The sequence below is a fragment of the Cricetulus griseus genome, chromosome 4, assembly GCF_003668045.3.
Source record: "Cricetulus griseus strain 17A/GY chromosome 4, alternate assembly CriGri-PICRH-1.0, whole genome shotgun sequence".
NCBI lineage: Eukaryota > Metazoa > Chordata > Mammalia > Rodentia > Cricetidae > Cricetulus > Cricetulus griseus.
Window position 1 is genome coordinate 83,998,965 of NC_048597.1, and position 17,009 is coordinate 84,015,973.

The window sequence follows — 17,009 nt, forward strand, 5'->3', positions numbered from 1 at the left end:
TCAATTTCTTTGTAGTAATGATATGCATCAGGAAAGCATCTGTGTTACCTAAGCTACTCCTGTAAGGTAGTTGAGCCCTAAAAGGATATTTTGGAGGAATCTCTAGTTTATAATTCACCATTCAGAAATATGGGTGATGATGTATCTTCGACTAAGACTTGAAATTTGAGGTCAGGGTGCAGTGTAACGAGAGGTTCTTTGTCCCAGTTGGTCCCACTGCAGCTTCAGCCCCAAAGAAACACATGGGCACCATATTAGTTATTGGTCAATGACTAGGGCTTCTTATTGGCTAGCTCTGTTTTAATTATTAACTCATTTCTATTAATCTAAGTATTTCCATGTGATCTTATCTTACCAGAGAAGGGTCCGGACCTGTTACTCCTTTGGCATCTTACATGGTGACTCCATCTGCCTACATTTCCCATAATTCTTCTCATCTCCTAGCCCTGCCTATACTTCCTGCCTGGTCAATCAGACAATCAGTGTTACATGCATCAACCTATAAGAGAAACATATATACAGAAGGGCATCTCCCGTCAGTGCAGTGTTGTTTAAATGAGATCTTTTTCTGTATTGTGACAAAACTGATACTATCTAACCCCACCCCATCCCCATCTCAGAGTCTGTTAATTGCTGACAGTTCAGCCATACCCTGTGAGCCACATCCCTACCCATAGTGACTGTTGGACAGACTCAGCCTGAGTGTCAGAGGCCTTGCTGCTGTGAATTCATGAACACGATGACCACACTCTGCAGCCCTTCTTGCCATCTTCATCTCTTACATTCTTTCTATCCCCATTTCCACAGTGTTTCCTGAGTCTTAAGGGGTTGGTATGAATGCCTTGTCAAGGGCTGAGCCCTCAACCATCCTTTAATTTCTGCATCAAGTGCAACCACAGCTCTCTGATCTCACCTCTGTCTGCTGCATAGAAAGGCTTCTCTGGGTAAGGATGAGAGGAACTTTTGTCTCTGGGCACAAACATAGACATGCATCAAACTGGCTGAACAGCAGTATTGGGTTTCCCCTGGAGCCAAAGTCCTCCTTGCCCCCCCCCCCTTTTAATGGATTTACAGTACTAGGTATGGTTCCATCTTGTGGAGCACAGCTGTCCAACTCATGATGGTCAGAAATCAAAGAGAGAGAGAGAGCCGGGCATTGGTGGCGCATGCCTTTAATCCCAGCACTTGGGAGGCAGAGGCAGGCGGATCTCTGTAGTTTGAGGCCAGCCTGGTCTCCAGAGTGCCAGGACAGGCTCCAAAGCTACCCAGAGAAACCCTGTCTCAAAAAACAAAACAAACAAACAAACAAAGAAATCAAAGAGAGAGCAGGGAGGGGATTAAGGACAAGATGTCACCTTCAAGTCTTGTCTTTTAGACTTCATCCAATTAGACTTTATCTCCTAAAAGTCCCACCATCCTCCTGTAATTCCCTCAGTGTATACCTTTAGCACCTGGCCTTGGGGACATTTCAAATCCAAATGATGACACTTTTTATCAAGTCTGGCATTATCCTTGCTCTGGAGACTTGAGGTCAGTGGGTACTACAGACCAGGGTGGATAGAGAAACCCCTCAGGAGTCGCCTGGCTCCTCCAGCCAGAAGAGATGAGTGACAGTGTATCCAGAACAAATGGATGGTTGGTCATAAACTGTATTCATGTTTGGTTGAAGAAACAGAAGCATGGAAAACTTAATTAGATCTAATCACAAACTTTACCCGCCTGTTTTTCCAACCTACAGATGTTGAGCATCAGTTGTATGACAAAGACTGGATGTCATAGTGAGAACTTAAAGTGCTTTTCATGTGGCAGAGCAGACAGTGAGAGGAAATGTCTTCATAACTCAGGGGTGTAAGCAGGGTCAGGCTAAATTGAAGGCACCCCAGAAGCACACAAGAGTCTCCCTTTGATGGTGGGAGGGGGGGGTCATGTATATTTTCTGAGGGCTATATGGGAAGTACCCAGACAGTCAGGGACACTTGACTTGTAACATGGATGCTGGGAGCTGAACTCCAGCATCTCTGCAGCCCCGGTGTGACATTTCTCTAACCCTTGTGTCCGCTCATCAATGGTGACATTAAGCCACCAGCTCAGGGCAATTGTATTTTCCTGGAGATGAGGTGATGAAGGCTTGACCCCAGCTATTGTGTGGATGTGCCGCTAGACACAAGAAAATGGGAGGCATGTGAAACTATTGGAAATGTACAATTTGCCAAGGCTGATGCTAGATCTACCTTCCTTTTCTAAATACAGCACTCCATATCTCTCCAGTGATATATATTAAAGTATATAACTTAGAGAACAACTAGGAAAACATTTTTCTGTCTCTGCATTCTTACCCCTAAATGGAAAATTTATAGTTAGGTCTATCTCTGTGTATTACTCAGATAAACAAGATGTGAAGCATTGACCATGTGGACATCTGAGTGTGATGATTATTGCTGATGACAGACTGATAAGTGACATTCTCCTGTGGATTTGAACTGCTTTGGAGAAAGGAAATTTGTACAAGCCCCTTCATAGATGGTAATGAGGTGTCTTGGGAATTGGTGTCTCACCTACAAAATAATTAGTTGGAGAGAAGTAGCCAGCTCACGTAAATAGCTGATGTCACGAAATTGTTTAAGCTAGTAAAAACCACGGGGAAATCTACAGGATATTTCAGAAGGAGTTAATCAAACAGTCTGACCAGGAAATGGGGGCAGTGGCTCTGTTTTAATGAAGACAAATGGGTTGCTTAAGAAAAGAAGTATTTCTGGTTGTGTCAGCATGTTGGTTAACCAAGATACGTAAAAGAGCTAAGCAATGTATCATTGGAATAATGAAATATGTCTTCATGCACCCATCACCAGACTCCTCATTCAGAATACACTCTATCAGACGGCTATGCCCAAAACCAGATACTTCCTAGTCTGGCTATTACCAGACCAGAAATCCAGAGTATGGTTTACACAAGTCTGCCCAGAGACTCATAGCACTGTATGTTCTCCTGATGCCTCACTTGGGAGAGAAGCATTTCCTCCTCCCTTGTGTTGTTGGAGAAAATGATTTGCTTTTGGTTGTGTGACTGAGGGTGTTGTATTTTATTTACTGCCATCTGGGAGATACTGTCAGTTCCTGAGACCACCCAAAGTTCTTAGAGGTCACCCATGGTTCCTCTAACTCTGGGCTTATTCAGTAAGACCACTTGTGTTCTCAAATCTCTCTTGCCTAATATGGAGACTTCTATACACCACCCCAGAAGTGATACAGTGGCCTCTGCCATCTTTTATTGGTTATAAGCAATCTCATGTCGTATCATACTCAGAGGGAAGGAATTACCCAGGTGGTGAACAACTGCAGGTTGGTATTATTGGGGTGAATCACATCTTAGAATCTGTCTGCCACATTCCAGATGCCTCTCAGAAAAGAATGCATCAAAGACAAATGATTTTGAAGGGTTGACATCATCTTCTAGTGTCATTTCATAGTTAAGGTGGGTGGCCCTCCTAAGAGTGTATTGAGTTGTCCTTACTAGATCATACGACTATCAACTTTTATCCCAGATTGCATATAATAGCAACAAGAACGAATGCTATTTTAGCTATCAGAAATGTAAGACAAAAAGAACATTTACATCTATCTTAAGTGCTTCAGTGGTAGCTTAAAATTTATAATTATGATTGCATAGACACCGTAAGGCCAAGGCTGTGGACAGCGTCTAGGTTCTGTAGTTGGTCAACTAAAGAGTGTGCAAAGACATCTTTGGAGTGCTCCACCTGGGAGCACTTCTAGTCCTGCACTATGCGCCTCTGCCACTCCATAGCCTCTTATGCAGACACTTCCTGAAATTGTATTTATGCAGTTTGACTGTGGTGCATCAATGCAAACTGCTCAACCTCTTCTTCATAGAAATCTTTGTCTATGAATTACCCTAAATTACCCAGTTGTAATAAGAAGCTCACTATCATTCACGGTTTTGGAAGCAAGCTCAGCCCATTTATGGTAGCACAGAAAACATGCCTTCAAACGGGAAAGAAGGAGCTGGAGTCACTTCCTAAGGGTCAGACAGAGCCAGTCTGTGGACACTCATGCTTGCTGTGACTCTCAGGGGAACGTGGTATTTGCTCCAGAGTGTATTCTGAAACACTCCTGGGGATGATGATGGCTCTTCACTTTCTAAAATGTTATCTTCAAGTGCCCAGCACTCATACACATAAAAGTAAAACAAATATTTAAAAGAATTTCCTAAAATGCAAGAAGAGGCATGATCAGATGTTAGGAGGTAAATTTGGTGACTGTTCTGTTGTTCTAGCCCTAGCTATCTGGCACATTGCTCGTTGGTTGGTGGCTAATGAACTTAGAGAAAACATTTTATTACAGTTCACAGACTGACTTGATGGAAAATAAGCCTCAAGTGAGAATAGTATGACTTATGGAAAATGGTTCATAAGGTGTGGACTCTCATCTTTAACTATCTCACTGCAAAAATATCTAAATGCTCTCTAGTTTCTCCTTTTTTTCTTTAATTACTAAGCATATTTACATATCCATCCCCTCATTCCCTTGCCCTCCCATCCTCCCATGTTCCCTACCAACCCCCCAATCCACCCCCCAACTCCTCCCCAGGGATAGTGAAGCCCTCCACGGGGGAACTTCAAAGTCCATCATAACATTTGGGGGAGGGCCTAGGCCCTCCTTGCTGTATCTGGGCTGCAATATTATCCCTCCATAGGGAATGGACTCCCAAAGTCCATTTGTGCTCTAGGGATAAAGACTGGCTCCACTGTTAGAGGTCCCATAGACTGTTTTGGTTTCTCTTTAAGTTGCAGATACTTTTCAGTTTTTTTTAAAAAGGCAACACAAATAAATTTGTCGACCCACTTTCCATTTATTTCCTACAATATAATGAGTGTATTGTCTTAGTAGAAATAGCAACAAATTAAAAGGTCATGATTTCCTGCATTATTAAACACAGAAAGTCCTACTGCCAGCTAAAAGCCACCAAACCAATTAGCCATTATCCGACTCAAAACACATCATGCCAAGAGTCAATTTCATAAATAATACAGGTCTGTGATAATATCACAAAGTGAGACTTTTGTCTCAGCCCTTTCTCATCAGAATACTGGACAAAAACTACAATGTTGGGGACACTACTTAGAATTTCAGAAGACAAAAATTCAAACTGCCTGTTGTAAATACCACATGTGTTTTACTCAAGTAGTGTTTTGGAAGAATTTTACAATTCAAAATTATTCAAAAGGACTGGGTTGTTTTCATACATTAGCTGTGGCATTGTGACACAACCCATGGTTTGGGTGACCCTGTGTCTCAGTTTATCACCCTTGGCTCTCACTTCTATTTTGAGTCTACAACTTGTTAAGAAATTAATCACTTCAAAAAGAAGAAGAGGCAGCGTTAACACAGAAATGTAAGTCACATTAAAATGGCCCCTGTGGTAGCATAAGGGGGAGAGAAGGCACATTTGATGGAGCAGATGCCCCCTCCTGCTGATGGAAGGAGGCACGACCTGAGCATTATGGGTCTGTAACAGAATGATGCTCCTGGTTTAATGGTCCCATTTCATTCTTCTGGATGTAAGGATGAGTCCTCATGCTTTGGAAGGTTGATAAAGATAAAATATAACCCCGCAAAGCTTTGAAAGCTTTGAAAGGTTTACCTATATTTGATGAAACTGGCTCTCTCTGATAACGCTAAGCATGCCTTTTCAGCTTCAAGATGTATGACTTTCTATACCACCCACATAGGGAAACAAGACTTGGGTGAACTGTGGGATTTACCAGGATCAGAAATTCATTAAAAGGAGCTGATAGTGTGGGTCTTTCTCTATCACCATATAATTTGTGGTTCCCTTAGCAGAATAGAACCGTAATAGAAGAAGTCCAGGGCATTTGATCTTATCACCTGAGACAGAGTGGAGCTGTTGAGTTTCCTCTTTCAGCAATGCCTCTTGCTTGACCATGGCACTGCTGGAGCTGTGACCTCGTGGGGAGACTGCAGGGGTGTGGAAGGCTGGGACAGGATCACAAAGTGCCGAGGAAGGGTGGATGTACTTTGAGATAAAGTTGCCCAGTACTCAGTCTCCAAACTGTAATGAAGATGAGAAAGCGCCAGGAATTCCATAATTCCATCTCTGACTCAGTTATGTGTGTGTGTGTGTGTGTGTGTGTGTGTGTATAATGACAGCAGGAGTCAGGGACTGTAGAGATGGCTCAGTGGTTAAGAGCAATTGTTGCTTATGCAGAGAACACATGTTCAACTCCCAAAACCTACACCGCTACCATCAATCATCTATAACTCCAGTTTTGGGTAATCCTATGCTCTCTTATGGCCTCTGTACATGGTGCACACACATGCATGCACAGGATATAAAACAAACTGTTCTTAAAAAGCAGAAGTCAGATATTAAACCATGAGTATCATCAGAGAGACATATCTATATGGATGTAAATGTACACACAAGTCTATTTCTACACATGTACACATCTAGATATGATTACATGCCTACAACAAGCACCTACCTGTGAGTGTAATCATAATGCCATATATTTTGCCTTCTACTTCTTCCTATTTAATGTGACATCTTGAAAAGGCTAATATTAAAAATATTTAACTAGTATAACCCAGATGCTGACACAAGATGATGGGTGACATGCACAGACCCATGCACTCTGGCTGAGTATATTGATCCTAAGTGTGTCTGCCTACCCATTGCTTCACAGCCTTCTTAAGTAAACTTAGTATCTTCCTTGGCCACAAAGCCCTGTTCCTTGCTGTATTCTTAAACATTTTACATGCTTCCACTTTCTACATGCAACAGACAAATTACACACATTAAAAGGCATTTATATAGTTGAAATACCGTATGAACCCTTGTTTTATTTCTGATAGCTGGAAAGTGTGCAGACACTCAAAGGAATAAACCCCAGATGAACCCATAGTTCACAGGTGTCAGTCTCGTTCCCACGCAGCTCATTGGCATGGCCTTAAATATGTCACTTATAAAAATAGCACTCTCTGAATCCATTTTCTGATCTGCCAAGTGACAATCCTCCTCCCTGTCGTTGATGAAAAAATATTCTCATGGTCATGCAATAAAAAGCATGTCTTTTGGAAGTGAAGATACCTGGGAAAGGGGACTCTGGGCCCAACTCCCAGCTTTGCTGGCTGTGCATTCTTGGCAAGTCACCAGCCTTTCTCAGTGTTTCTTCTGTAGACAGGAGCAAGGTTTCCCTGATCATGGGAAGACACAGTGTATATGGGGGGACCTCATCCAAATACTCCGGGGATGGTAAGAATCATGACTTAGTTTGCATGCCACAGACACCAAAATGTAACCTCAGTGTAACCCTAGTGGTGTACACCACTCCCTCCTCTGTGGTATATGAATTCTCATCTGCCCATAATGACTAGCACTAGGCAGTTTTTCATTTTAATAACCCAGGAAGCTTAAAAAAAAGTAGGTTCGCCTGGCGGTGGTGGCGCACGCCTTTAATCCCAGCACTCAGGAGGCAGAAGTAGGCGGATCTCTGTGAGTTCGAGACCAGCCTGGTCTACAAGAGCTAGTTCCAGGACAGCCTCCAAAGCCACAGAGAAACCCTGTCTCAAAAAACCAAAAACCAAAAACCAAAAAAAAAAAAAAAAGTAAGTTCACCAATAAGCATTAGAATTTGGTTTGATTTAGCAAATGGCAATGTTTTTTGTTTCAACAATGACAGTCAAATTAATGTCAGTCAAATTCTGTGTCCACCATGAATGAAGTGATAGGGAATACCCACAGGGCTGCAGAAGCCATATCCTTATTGTGGCCACTGCAGACGTCCGACATGTCCCTCTGTCCCCCAGAGAATGGCCTCCCAGAGCCCTCAGAGGAATGGGTGTGATCCTGCGTGCTCACTAAGGCAGAGTCACTGTCCTGCCTTGTTCTCTACAAGGGGTGGGTTTCCATGTATAAATTAACATTTTAATAAGTTATGTCTTAGAATGAAGTGGAAAAGATCCATGTTGGGCATAACATTAGTCACCAAGAATTCAAAACTCTTGCAAAGGGGTCCAAGAGATAAAATAAGATGAGATAGAAATGCTAAAGAGACACGGAACCTAGGTGAAGTGTCTTCTAAAGTGTTGAGCTTGGCTGGTGGTATGGGTGCCCCCTTGCAGTGGATTTAGCGCCCCCTGCTGGCCCTGCTGCCTGCTGTAGGTGCCTGTGCACACGCAGGACCCCTCAAGGGCATGGTAAGCACTTTGAGGGAAGGAATCCTCTGAAATACAGTTACAAAAATTGCTAGACTAGAGAGAGGGTCCCAAGTGCTTGTAGCTCAAGACTGGGATCTGGGCATGAGCCCCAGAACTCATGTACAAAAGCTCATGTGTTGGCAATGTTTATAACCCCAGCCCGGGGAAGTAGCATCCTGTGGGGGACCAGGATACCTGAGGCTCTCAGAGTGCCAGGCTAGTGAGAGACCCTATTGCTAAAACAAGAAGAATGGCATATGGGGAATGTTGGCAGAAGTTGTCCTCTGTCCTTCACAAATCTGTGCACCTGCACACACATGGACATGCATGCACATAAAAAGTTTTAAAAGATTGACAGCTGGAAAGAACTCACCAAGTGATTCTACTAGATTGGTTGGTCCCCATTTTTGCTGACTCAAAATTAGGAGTTAGTTGCCCCAGCACTCACTCTCCCATGCTGGTCTGGGAGACTTGGGCTCCTTGCCTTCTTCTCTCCAGACCTCAGAAAGGTCAAGATGGTGGGTGGAGCTGGTAGGGGAAGTTGAAAGGAAAGGCTGTAGAAGAGGGAGGGATGGGTGTATGGATGAGGGAGGAAGGGAAGGAGGGAGGGAAGAAGGGATGGACAGAGACAGAGAGGGACACATAGAGAGAAAGAGACAGACAGACAGACAGACAGACAGACAGACACACACACACACACACACACACACACACACACACACACACACTCACACACACACACAGAAACACACAGAAACACACAGAAAGAGACAGACACGTGGGAGAGGGATCTCTGAGTTTAAGGCCAGCCTACAGAGCAAGTTCCAGGACAGCCAGGTCTACACAGAGAAACCCTGTCTCAAAACAAACAAAAAACTCAATGTGGTAATACTTTGCACACATATCAGAGTGACTGGAATAAAAAAATAATAGCATCCCAAATACAGGTGATAATGTGGGGAAGTTGGATAATATAAAATAATACTATCACTGAAAGACTTTTGCCTCTTTCATATAAATCCAAGCATTTAATAACCATGCAACCCAACAATTGTATTCCTGTGTGTTTTCCATGCAGTATGCTCATGGCAGATTCATTAGCAACAGACCAAAACTAGATGCAGGAGGCCTTTGGTTGGTACACGATTAAACATCTATGGTGCAGCTATTCTATGGAATACTACTACATAATAAAAAAGGACAACACACCATTTATACACCCAGCCACCTGAATTGACAGAGATTGTATTCATTGAAATACCCAACTCCAGGGGCTGGAAAGATGGCTCAGCTGTTAAGAGCATTTGTGGCTCTTACAGAGGACCTTCATGGTAGCTCATGAGCCGCTCTAACTCCAATTCCAGGGGATCTGATGCTCTCCTTTGGCCTATAAAGGCACCAGGCACACAGTGGTATACAGACATATCTGTAAGCAAAACACCATGCACTTAAGTGGAAACTCCAAGGATTACATCCTGTATGATTCAATGTATATGACCCTTTTGAAATAGTATCTTTTAAAGGCCTCCCAACTCCCGGTTGTATCATGAGCTATAGATGAAGCCATTACACAGAAGCCCTTGGGACACACTTATCCACACCATGGCAGAAGCCTACCATTCTTAACTGTAAAATGTGTATTCCTGAAGTCAGATTTTATCGACCTGAAAAAAATTAGTTTCATTTTAAAATCAGGCGGAGCTTAACTATTGATTTTAAATACATTTATGGGTTTTGGTTGTTTTTATTCATTCTTGTGTGTAACTTGGGACTTTAGCCTCATAGTATTTACTGGTGGGCCCATGGAAGAGCAGGAGAAACATCTGTCAATCAAGGCATGTACTTTGATACTTAGTATCACAAATGGCTTCTGAGGTTTTTAAGATTTCATTTTGCGGGTAGGGCGCATACAGGAGGAGACGAGGGAGGCAAAACTGTGATCAGTATATAAAATAAATGAGAAAAAAAGTTACTTAAATAATTAAAAAGATTTCATTTCCAGTCATTCTGTAGAACCAGTTATGGCTAAGCCTTTTAGAAATGAGGTAATTCTAATAATGTAACCATTTATTTTCTTTTTCTTTCAGAAAGAAATGCCTGAGCCCTACTCCTCTTAGTGCTTTATAAAAATTGACCTAGAAGACAACCCCTACCAATACTGAAAATTTAGACTGTCCTCATGGCTTCTAAATCTGACCACTAAGACAAAAAATTAGATTTATTAAAATGTAGCATTGTATTTATTCAGGAAAGTTAAAATTTGAAAATATTTTAGGAATAAATTATAGTATATAAGCTTGCAAAGTAATATTATGTATGACCTCTAAAATCTATATGCATATGATTCTGAGGACAGAGACAAGGCTTCTGTGTCCGTTCTACCTAAGTGATGGGTGATGGGTGATGGGTACAGCTTCATTGGCCTAACATCTTTTTAAATAGCACTATCTCACATCTAGTGTGTTTGTTATGATAAATTTGTTTATTATGACAAGTTTATTTAATGTTTATGTCAATGAGAAGTTTTCAAATAGGCCCAACAGCTTATTTATTACAGGGAAGTACAGAGGGGAATTTCTCCTGAATGTTTTTATGTGGCTCAAACCATGGCCCTTGACTTTCAGCCATTAAGCCAGAGTTTCAAGTTGGACACCTGTACTGGCTCTCTAGTTCTGGCCTGTGCTTGTTTCAAATATTGATGGTGTTTCTACTTCAGCTGAGCTTAGAAAAGCCCAGACTCTCTAGCCCCTCCATGAACAAGAGTGTGTGTGGGTACGCACCTCCACAGAGCTCTGCTCTGCCTGCGTAGGCAAGCATTCTATTGTGTGTTACTTTGACTCTCACAATAGGGAGGCAGTGGCCATTTGTTTCATGTTCTCATTGACTAACAACCGCCCAAGCTCCTCAACAGGGCCAAAGTCCAGGAGTACCTGCCCAGGGTTCTGGGCTTAATTGTGCCCCACTTATCTGTGTCACTTCCAGAATAGATAAAAAGGCCTTTCTTGCAGGGCAAGATGACACTGGGAATAGCAAACTTATTTTATTTCCAGTCCTGTGAAGGAACTCCTCAAGTCTTCAGTACTGTCATTCTGGGGTCACATCATGAAAGTTCAAAACAGGAGCTGGGAATCCCGTTTCCATAAGACATGCCTCTCGGCTGGTCGTTGGTGGCACACGCCTTTAATCCCAGCACTCGGGAGGCAGAGGCAGGCGGATCTCTGTGAGTTTGAGACAAGCCTGGTCTACAAGAGCTAGTTCCAGGACAGCCTCCAAAGCCACAGAGAAACCTTGTCTCAAAAAACCAAAAAAAAAAAAAAAAAAAAAAAAAAAGACATGCATCTTCTAGGATGGTGTCTACATGCTTCATGTTGGCATCTTTGGCTTCACCAGTTGTGTATGTGTGTATGGGGGGTATGAGTTTGTGTGTCTAGGTGTGTTTGTGTGTGTGTGGTATGAGTATGTGTGTATATGTGTGTTTGTGTGTCTAGGAGTATGAGTGTTTGTGTGTGTGTGTCTGTGTGTGTTTATTTTTGTGTGTGTCTGTATGTGTGTTTTGTGTGTCTAGGGGTATAAGTGTGTATTTGTGTGTGTGTGTGTGTGTGTGTGTGTGTGTGTGTGTGTCTGTGTCTGTGTCTGTGTCTGTATCTGTGTGTATAGTGTTGTGTATAATGCTATTAGAATGTCTAGGGCAGCATGGGCCTTCCCTGTCCCAAGAATCAGTGGAACCCGGTGATTTGATCACCCACAAATGAGTAGGTAGTTTTTAGTGTGGCCCACTCAAAGGCTTTTTCACAGGACAGCTGTGACCTTAATCTTAACTTAATGTGCTTGTGGCTCACTGGGTTAAATGCTGCCTGAATGATGCCTAACTGATTCACAGACTGCAGAGGTGTTGAAGAGACCAAAACTACACTTGACATTCTCCCTAAGTGGGACTTAAAGTCAAGTTAAACAGTCAAGGATGAAGTCCTCTCTTTGGCCTTAGTGAAGTCTCCCTCTATTGGTTCTCACAGGTGCCACACCACCTCATCATTTGAAGTGCAGTAACAGCCATCATTTGGAAGATGGCAGGGTTCCTGTGTAAGGTCTAATTTTTGGTATCGCCATGCAAGAAGGGAGCGCGTATGTGTTGGGAGTGTTCGCAGGATGCTTGCATTGAGTACAGGAGCCTGCGTCAGCTGCCAGGAAGATTGCTGCCCCAGTTACACACAGGGTGCACTCATAAATGAAAATTGCATCTCTCATTGTCAGTTTACAGATATGCCTCATCTCATCAGCCTGTTTATGACCCAGGGCTTTCATTCCTGCTATCTTAGTGAAGTTTGACAAGCAGATGGAGACATTTCCAGCCAGTTATTCAGTGTTAAACTTTGGGATTGCTCTCTTAGTCACAGGGGCTACAGTGTCACAGTGTCACACCCACAGGGAAGAAGTGTGGTTCTGAGAACATTGCAGAGGCACTAAAAGATCAAAGTGTGAAGCATGAGCATCCTGCATCTGGCTGGCCCGTGGCCCACGTCTACTTAAAGTACTTCTCTGCCGCGGGTCCCCTGGACATTTTGCCACAGGAGCATGTGGTTGCGTTGGGAAAGGCTCCCCAGGAAGCCGCAGAAGAGGCTAATGGTCGCACATGAGTTACCTGGAAGAGAGACAGAGTGTTGATGGCAGGGAAACTCAGTGTGAGAGTCATGGTTAAAGAAAGCATACAACAAGGTAATGAGTGAATCAGAGAGGAGGAAAAAGCAGAGGAAAGTACAAAAAGATTCTTAGAGGAGGGTTTGAATTTAAGGGAGTGTGGTTTTAGTTTACCAACTTCGTTGAAGATGTTCTCCTTTGACAATTAATTACCTCCTTGAGAGCTGGTGACAAGAGACATGGAGTAAATCCCATATTTGGATAACAGGCGATGCTTACTAGTACCTGCTTCTGAGAGTTCTGTGGGATGGAGGAAGCTCTGGAGCAGAAGGTTTTAATCATTTGATGAGGAAATGATGAGAACACCGTATGCGCTGCAAACTGCACACAAATGCTAAGGATCTCTGGCCCTTTCCAACCAAGCCCTGCCACCTGGGTGCCCTTGATCAGCCCTAACCAGAGTCTCCCACATTGAATGGGACATGAGCTCCCAGGTGTGGATAAACCTGGGTGAGGATTACACTTGGTCTTGGCTAAAGAAATTCATGAGACCCTGGATTTTCTTCCAGCCCTCGAGGGTGCTGGACATTTTCCTTCCAGTGAAGGGCTTGTGTCTTGCTGTTGTTTGTCAGTAAAATAATTCTTTGAGACAGCTTTCTGTGTTGAGCAGTGTCAATGGAAGTACCTCTCTCAGACATGGCGGCCATTGTAGGCTTGAACCAGGAGGGACTGTAGCTCACTGTTTCATAAGGCTTCTTTTTCTTCTTTTTCTGCCACATTGTTTTGTTTTTGTTGTGAGGGATTAGGAAATAGGATGGTTAGGTGGATGCCAACCTGCAATTTGGCTTTCCCACCTGTAGCCATGTAGTCAGGTCTTTGCCAGCTCACAAATAATGGCATGGAGACTTATTTTTAATTATGAATGCTTATCCTTCCCTTAGACTTGTTCATAACTAGCTCTTATAACTCAAATTAACCCATTTATATTAATCTACATTCTGCCATGCAGCTCGTTACCTCTCCTCCAAACTGTACATCAGACTTGCTCAGCTAAAACAGCCTCTCTTCTTCCCAGAGTTCCTCTTTTCCTTCTGTCCTCTCCTGATTAGCTATTGGCCAATCAGCTCTTTATTAAACCAACCAGAAGCCTCCTTTCATTTATAAACAGCTTCATTGGTGTCTTAGGCCTTCTACTGCTGTGAGGAGACACCATTACAAGGGTAGCTCTTATAAAGGAAAAACATTTTCAGAGGTTTAGGTCATTATCATAATGATACATCCTGGTGGTGTGCAGGCAGATACCGTGCTGGAGACAGAGCTGAGAGTTCTATATCTTAACTTGCAAGCAACAGGAAGTGAGACACTGGGTGTGACTTGAGCATATATGAGACCTCAAAGCCCACCTCCACGGTGACACACTTTCTCCAACAAGCCCACATCCATTCCAACAAAGCCACACCTCCTAGTAGTGCTACTCCCTTTGGGGGCCATTTTTTTTTTTGAAAAATGTTAGCATTTAATTAATCTACCTGGGTAGTTCAAGCCACCAGGACACAGGCACTTCCAACACCCTTTGTCTTCTCTTCAGCTCTTCTGCTGAAAAATTTGGCTTTCACGATGACAGGTTGCTTAGGGAGCTTTCCCTTCCCCAGAACTTTGTAGTAGCCCGATCGCACATCAATGATGGGAGCAGCTCCAGTCTTGTTCTTGGCAGCATTGACCCGTGTCTGCTCACTGACCAGTGTCCACAACTTACCCAGGTTGACAGTCGGGCAGAAACTCTGGTTCCTCTTTAAGTGGTAATGCCTCATACCAACTTTCCCAAAGTACCCTGGTTGGTATTTGTCGAAGTTGATTCTGTGGTGACGCATGCCTCCAGCATTCCCGCGGCCTCCTGGATGCTTGCGGTGTTTACCAATGCGACCGTGGCCATGGCTCACGTGGCCCCGGAGTTTCCGTGTCTTCCTCAGTCTGGACAGCATGGCGGCGCAGAAAGGAAAGAGGGAGGAACACACAAAGTTTCGCGAGGTAGCAGATGGGGCCATTTTTTTTTTTTTTTCAAACCAACACACTTGGACAGCCAGATGGCTCAGCAGGTGAAGAGTAAAGACACCTGCTGCCAAGCCTGGTGACCTGACTGTGATCCCTGGTCCCACATAGGAGAAAATTAACTTCCACAAGTCCTCTGATCTCTACAAGCATGGCTCACACATGCCACCCTCACAAACAAATAAATGTAATAAAACAGCTTCCTCAAGAGGCCACTACCATTCTGCTGACATCTCCTGAGTCCCACCCTAGCCATGTGGTCTCCATGACCTTCAACAGAGGCTCTGAATGGTTCTCTTGATTCCAGGTGGTGGAGTGCTCCTTTCAAAGGGGTTGATACATTAGGATGAGAGCGAGAAAGCATGTACAGACGAGAAAGCTCATAGAAACAGCACCTATCAGTATAAATCCCTTTGTGATTCTCATGGACTTCCCGTGTGATGGTAGGCAGGTCACCTCACCTTACCAGGGCTCTGCTCTTTAAAGTGTGGTGCATGCTGTGTCTTCTGCCCTGAAAGACATTGTTGACACAAGACCAAAATGAATCATAATTTTATCTATTTGGTGCTGAGTGCCTCAAGAGTTTTCTTTGTCTGTGTGAATACACTTTGGCCTATGAATAGGAAGCACACTCAGAAAACTGGAGCACTTGATAAAGTGAATAAAATAATACCACAAATATGGTCATACCTTCGGAATTAAATGTTGGAACTGTCCAGTGTCTTCTTCAGGAGTCTCGACTCTGGATGAAATTGATATTCTAATTTATTTTAATAATATGCAAATACACTCAAGTTTGAACTCCACCAGTGAGAAAATTACAAAGAGAGCTCCAGACCAAAGCATTGTTTATCTTCATTAAAATCTGAGTACAGGGTTGGAGAGAGAGCACAGCAGTTAAGGGCACCGGCTGTTCTTGCAGAAGACCTGGGTTCAGTTTCCACACCCACAGCTCACAAACCACCTGTAACTCCTCTTCTGGCTTCCAGGGGCATGACATGCATGTAGTGCACGGATGCTCATGTGGGCAAACACTCTTACACTTAAAGTAGAAGTTAAAATATATAGAGAACCCCTGGACTGCTCACAATGGCGCACATGGGAGCAGGGCCAGCTGCCTTGGTGATGCCCTGTGCAGTTCTGGAGAGGCGCACATTCAGAGGAGCCTGTGCTTATTAACTCACTATTCTGTTGTCATCCTCTAAAAATTGTTAATAGTTTTGAACAAGGCCTACTGCATTTTTATTCTCTGCTGACCCTGGACATTGGGTAGCAGTTTTGTGTAAAAGCAAATAAATCATATTTTTTCTAGATTTTTATCGCTGTGGATTCATTCTTCCAGTGTGTAACTACTGTGCGCTTTCTGTGTGCCAGACACTCTTGTGGGCACTTGATTTTCTTATATCTGTGACTTGCTGGTGTATGCAGAAGGGTAATCTTTGTTCCTTACAAAATTTTTCTTTGGTGACTTTTGACGTTTGCACACGTTGGAGTTGAACATCTCTAGATCCCTGGTATTTACTGGTATCAGCCATTCTGCTTCGAGGGTTTGTTTATGATTTCGAGTACAGATTGGAAAAGGACATTATTTAACAAATCCATACCCTAGGATGTTTAAATCACAGACTCCAAAATACCAGGGAGTCTGAAGTCTCCAGTCTCTCTTTGCTTCAATCTGAAGCTCCTTTGGCGTTCTCTTTAGGTTTAAATGTTAATCATTTATGGAAATTCAAAGGTCTCTATGATGCTTGGTATTTAAAAACTGGCTCACCTTCAATTTGACTGTGTATAAAGTTCTGGTTTTGACCTGTTTTTCCGATCATCTGTAATATTCTGTGTCTGTGGGGGTGGGGGGTGGGGGGATGGCTTAGGAACCAAAGGATTAGAGCCCTTACTATTCTGTTGAATGACTTTTGCTTCCTTAGAGGAAAATACAGCTGGGGAGTAGATGATTAGGATGAAAACGGCATATTGATTCTTTCCCAAAGGTTAGGATGGTGAACAATGGGGAGCAATCTAGACACTCTGGGCAGGTCACTCCTACATTCAAAGAAATTATATTTGCACCTCAGTGGTCTCTCATGACAGTT

At 43.2% G+C, this 17,009-nt stretch overlaps 2 protein-coding genes across 2 annotated transcripts in view; one reads left to right on the plus strand and one right to left on the minus strand.

Annotated features, from left to right (window-relative positions):
- The window catches only part of Mtus2 (microtubule associated scaffold protein 2), a 371,456-nt gene that overhangs the window by 197,010 nt on the left and 157,437 nt on the right, over window positions 1–17,009 (plus strand). The window lies entirely within an intron of this gene.
- LOC100756207 (60S ribosomal protein L27a) lies at window positions 14,372–14,884 on the minus strand. Its single transcript, XM_027413705.2, has one exon. The coding sequence runs from the start codon at window positions 14,850–14,852 to the stop codon at window positions 14,409–14,411; it is 444 nt and encodes a 147-aa protein (XP_027269506.1). The 5' UTR covers window positions 14,853–14,884; the 3' UTR covers window positions 14,372–14,408.

What these genes read in the sequence shown, in the direction of transcription:
- LOC100756207 (XM_027413705.2), bottom strand. Translation starts at nt 14,852, where the DNA reads ATGCTGTCCAGACTGAGGAAGACACGGAAACTCCGGGGCCACGTGAGC.